The sequence below is a fragment of the Artemia franciscana genome, chromosome 20 (assembly GCF_032884065.1).
Source record: "Artemia franciscana chromosome 20, ASM3288406v1, whole genome shotgun sequence".
NCBI classification, from domain to species: domain Eukaryota; kingdom Metazoa; phylum Arthropoda; class Branchiopoda; order Anostraca; family Artemiidae; genus Artemia; species Artemia franciscana.
The window spans coordinates 7,943,244-7,948,713 of NC_088882.1; the positions used below are offsets into that span (position 1 = coordinate 7,943,244).

The window sequence follows — 5,470 nt, forward strand, 5'->3', positions numbered from 1 at the left end:
AAAGCCTTTGTGATTCAGGATTCATTTTTAAATAAGTGGGACAACTTTCGAACTTTAGCGTCAAGAACGAGATATTGAGGTGGGGGAGACACTTCTCGTATACGCAGCAATTGCTGTTCGTTTTACGTTTTAATGTTGCTCCTTACTTTCGGTTGAAAAAACCTGATTTTTCCTTTCATTTTCAGTACAAGAAGCCAATTCTATGGCTGTATTAATTGTTATAAATTTTTTTTTTTTACTTTCGGTTACTATTTGCCCGAGTCAATGCTTACAAACTGTTCAATCAAAATCAAATTGTAATAAAAAGCTGTTTAAATAATTCTTTAAAATTATTTAACCAAACAAATAAAACTGTTTTCATTTGGTTTGGTTAGAACTAAATTAAAAGACCCGTTTTTTTCTAAATTCACTTTAAGCTACAATTTTTATAATTATAAAGGTTACATGTTTTCATCATTTTCAAAATTCTCCAAGTTTCTTACTACTATCACTCGTAACTACAAACCGGAATTCTGAATAATGATATGTTTATTTTAGGTAGTAAAATGTATTGTTATCGACTTCCTTGGTCGACCCTAGTTTTGCTTCGCATAAGCCAAAAATGAGGTATTTAGTATGGCAACGGGGTGCAATTTCGTCAGTTGGGGCTAATTTTACCAATTCAAATAAAAATAAAACATTCTGAGGATGCTGGAATTATGTAGGCCTATTTTAGTTTCGACAAGATTTTTGAAAACGCTAAATTTCAGGAAGCATACTAGGGTCTGAGGGACAGTTGCCCATCTCTGCCAAATAGGAAATTAGGCCCCTGGTGGCAAATTGCCTATAAACAGATCTACAATCTATTCCGCGCAGTCTGGTAGTTTCAAGTTCATTTGTTTTGTGCACAAAGTGCTTCTTGATTTGGGTTTCGATATAAGACTTTCCACCAGCAATGCCCTTTGATTTTTTACAGTGGGTATAGTAATATAGTGGGTACAGTGGGTATAGTAATATAGTTCCTAATATTTTGGTCGAATGTTATGACAAATTGCACAGAGCTTGAATGTGCTTGGAAAGGGCGTTGGCTTTAAACATCCATAATATATAAATATCCTAACACACTGAATTTTATATCAGTTTATAACTTGCAAGTTGAAAAACTAGTGATCAAGCTAACACCTAAATATAAATATGAAGGTAAGAGAATGTGTACATACTAGTATTCAGTAGTTTGGGCATCCATAAGGAGAAGGCAAGACCAGGTACTAGTCCCCCTTCTCCTCTAAGTTGAGCAAAAATATAAAATAGTAGATATTTCAAAATATTTCTAGACACATAATATTTTTTATGTCAATGAAAAAAAAATTCCGAAAGTTTTGTCAACCTAAGACTATTTTTGCCGATTATCTATGAAAAGTTTTGGGAATAATTATAAAGCTTAAGTATAACTGAGTAAAGAACAAAAGTAAAATAAAAATAAAGAAAACGGTAAATAACCAAACAATAGAAAAAAGTAAGACAATGTCAAGAATAGTCAAAGACTATTTTCTCAGCAGTTTTAAATAATACAAAATAATTGATTTTCGAAAATATCTCTTAAAATGCTTAACAGTCTATGTTATAGATTAAATTAAATCTACATTATTTATTTACTAACATAAATCTACGTTATTATTATTCAATTAACTGAGTTGGCATAAAGAAAAACAAATGGCAGAGCTATAAATGCAAGGTTGAAGCAATTTTGTTTCCAGATCTATCGGAATTTTCCATTTTTATTTTAATCGTTTACTGAGAATAAGTTTGTTTTAATTTATTTAACTTTCTGTAAGATTTTACGATTTATTGTTCTTCATTGTAAACCTGTCTTTTGGAGTCCATTGTTTCTGGAGTAGGAGTAGTAATAATATTATATCAGTAAGAGTTCTAGCTCAATGGACGAAACCAAGCTTGAAAATTATGGGGTATGCCATTCAAACCACCCTGTCACAAGGCTCTTTATGAGCTATTGCACTGGAGGTAAATATACCCAAGTAGCAGAAACGGTTGCGTTGTGTTGACCTTAGATGGCTTTGTGGTACAACGAGGAATAGTAGCAGCAGTACCATTGATTTCTTGTAAGGAAGATAGAAAGACTTGGTACTAATTAAATATATTCAATTCAATTCTCAAACTTATATCTGCTATAAAAACAGACTTAATTTGTACTAACCCTAAATATATTCTTATAAAAATTTTTGTGACATTTCTATGCTCCCTCCAGTGACCTTCTTGAAACATGTTTTTTTCCTTCAGTGTTCACCAAAGTGATAAAACTTATCCTGGATGTTATAGGGTTATGAAAAGCTTAAAGGGTTGAGGGAAAGCTTAAGGGTTATTGAAAGCCATTCCTAAGGGAACACTAGTTGGAGTCACGAATCCCTTTTTGCTATTTAGGATTATTTCAAAGATCTAAATTTGACTTTACAATGCTTAGTTTTCGGAAAACACACATTCTTGCTTCTTTTGAAAATGAGCTTTGGTGCTGAAGAATTGGAGTTTTTGGGGAAGAAATAAGACTGAAAGCTTCGCAGGGTTGGACAACAAAGCATAACCGCAATTAGTGAGAATCAGTTATAAGGTAGCTCAAGGGTGTTTGAGGGTAGCTTAAAAGGATAGAAGTACCTTGAATTTGGAATATATTTTTACAGTTAAATTTTTTTTTAACAACTTTTGAATTAACTTTACATTTCTCCCATCAAATATACCAAAATATTTGTAGTATTAATAAATTGACGTTGCAGAGATAATGTTAAATTTCTTCTATTATAATATTGTAATTTCTATTTGGCTTTTACCATAGGCCTATACTAAGGTATTTTATCACAAGCTAATATTCTTAGGGAAATCTATTTGTCTTTGATTTCTGATTAGGTATGGTATTAGGTCTGATTAGATATGATTAGGTGCAATACTTACAGGTAGCAAGTTACGAAAAAAAATTCATATCCGAGACTTTTCAGAGTTAAATTCATGTATAAATCAAGTAATTTTCTAGCTTAAAAATAATAATAAAATCATTTTATTTTCTGTAACAAAAAAACAACAGAAGGAAAAAACAAATAAAAATAGACTATTTTAAGTTTTTGTATTTCAATTTTGAAATTTCTACTGGCTATTGTTTGCTTTCTTCTATATGTAAATTTGTTGGTTTTTTACTTGTGACAAGTTGTGACTTGAGACAAGAGCTTGGTCAAACATTAAAAATATGGATTCCTGGCCATATGAAAAATTCTAATTTTTAAACTAAGTACTTAAAATGTTTAAATTCCACAAAGCACCCAAAAATATATTTCCGCTTCAATGCGTAACATCCTTTTCTTTCTGACTTTGGTCCTAAATAGGAGTTTTTTTTTTTTTTTTTAGCTAAATTGACGATGAATTTTATCTTTTTAAAGCATTTTTAATTTTCAGGTTCTTATCATAGCTACTTTTGTTGCCTTGTCTGTTGCTGCCCCTCAGTACCCCAAACCAGCAGGCTACTCTGGTTATAAGCCCGATTACAAGCCATCATACAAAACTGATGTGAGTTTTCAATTATATTTACCAATGATTTTGTTTTTTGCTTAAGTTTATAGCCTACATGACAGTAATAATAAAGAGGAGAGGCAGGAAAGAAATTAAAATGTAAAGCAAAAAGTTGTAGAAAGCGGGCAGCCACTCCGAATGGAACCCTCAATTGATAAGCGGAAATTAAAGAACACCTGAAGAAGATTTAAAACCCAAGGATAGGAAGAGATGAGATACAAAAAAGAATGGCGCTTTAATGTTCTTTATGCTTGCAGTTCCTTATTTTCTTCAAAGAAAACGGAAAAAAACGAGTAAAAATAAAATAGGAAAAGAAAACAGAAAAACAAAACACAGTCATCATAAAATATTCAAGGCAAGAGTACGATCTTCATCCGTTTTTGCTTTGTTTTCTTTTGTTGATTCTTAATAAAATCGTCGATTATGGATTTCTAACAAAACAAAATCCATCATTTAATCCTAAATCTTTAAAATTATCTATTGGGTGTTATTTAATGTTTCAGCGCTATAGGTAATATTCATATTTATCTTTAGTTTGAAAGTAGAATTAAAATCTATTATCTACGAAGAGCGTTCGTTTGAAGGGGTTAAGAGAGGGAATGCCTAAGCATAGAGATTTAAGATTATAATACTAAACATCCAAAATAAGGAGTGATCTTGGAAGTGCCTAGAATATTTTTGGCCTTTGCCTTCCCCCCACTGAGACAATTTATAACTTAGGATTTCCCCTCCCCTACGCCAAACAACTATTTGGAATAGCGGTTCTTCAGTTAATTAAATTCTTGTTCATTTTCCTGTTTGATCATAGTTCTTCTGACCTTTTTTTTTATTTTAGTATGCACCAGCCCCCTATGACTTTGCTTGGGCAGTGAAGGATGACTACACATACAATGACTACAACCACCAAGAAAGCTCAGATGGTAATGGCTACGTAAAAGGCAGCTACCAGACTCTACTTCCAGATGGCCGTGTTCAGACTGTTACCTACACTGCTGATGATTATACCGGATACGTTGCTGATGTTCAGTATTCTGGTGAAGCTAAATATGACTACAAGCCAGCATACAAACCCTCTTACCCAGCACCAGCATACAAGACACCAGCATACCCAGCCCCTGCTTACAAAGTGCCAGCATACCCTGCACCTGCATATTCCTCTCCCGCATACAAGGCCCCAGCCTACAGGCCAAAATATTAAGAGATCTCCCTTTTATAGAATGTGATGAATATATTTTTACATTAATATTGAAAATAAAATTTATAAGAATAAGTATAATGTTTTATTGACCTCTTTTTTTGTGGAGTAATACTTTTTGTTTTAGGTTTTTTGGTTCAGATGAAAGGAGTTCAGAAACAGTAAGAGCTGGGAACTGAGTTTTTTTTTCTTGCAATTACAACCTTTAAAATTGTATATTGCTCCTGTAAAATCTGAGAAGTTTCTTTTCCAGAAAATATTGGAGTTTTTTTCTGGTCTCCGTTTTAACGGACTTCTCTTGATCTTTTAAGACCGCTTGCTTAATTTGATCACCAATGAGAAATAAAAGACACACACCAATAAATAAGCACACATCTTTGAGCTTTCTTCTGCCGAAAAAAGACAAAATTTTACATTCTAGTAGATGGGAGCTGAATGATACATAATTGCAAAATTGTTTGATATGCTGAATCTGGTAGTGTTAGATTCCTTAACGTTTTGAGGGTTTTTCGCTTCTTTCGCTCCGAGCTGGGAACTGAGTATTTTGATATTGCAATTATAACCTTTAAAATTTGATATTGTTCCTTTAAAATCTGAGAAGTTCTGTGGTTTTTTTTCCAGAAAATGTTGGAGTTTTTTCTGGTCTACTATACAGAACAAACAAGAATCTCCGGTTTAACGGCCCTTTCTTGATCTTTTAGGATCACCGGTTTCATTGGATCACCA

The 5,470-nt window shown here is 32.6% G+C and overlaps 1 protein-coding gene across 1 annotated transcript; it reads left to right on the forward strand.

The window, feature by feature from the left end:
• The first annotated feature begins 1,062 nt into the window (after positions 1–1,062).
• LOC136040396 (cuticle protein 7-like) lies at positions 1,063–4,819 on the forward strand. The gene is made up of 3 exons (XM_065724669.1): positions 1,063–1,179; positions 3,436–3,546; positions 4,385–4,819. Exons 1-3 carry the CDS (start codon positions 1,174–1,176, stop codon positions 4,745–4,747), a joined length of 480 nt encoding a protein of 159 aa, XP_065580741.1. The 5' UTR covers positions 1,063–1,173; the 3' UTR covers positions 4,748–4,819.
• Positions 4,820–5,470: the final 651 nt, after the last annotated feature.

Excerpts from the sequence above, each read along its gene's own strand:
- LOC136040396 (XM_065724669.1), top strand. Across the intron at positions 3,547-4,384 it reads AGCCATCATACAAAACTGAT|TATGCACCAGCCCCCTATGA; the intron begins GTGAGTTTTCAA and ends TTTTTATTTTAG.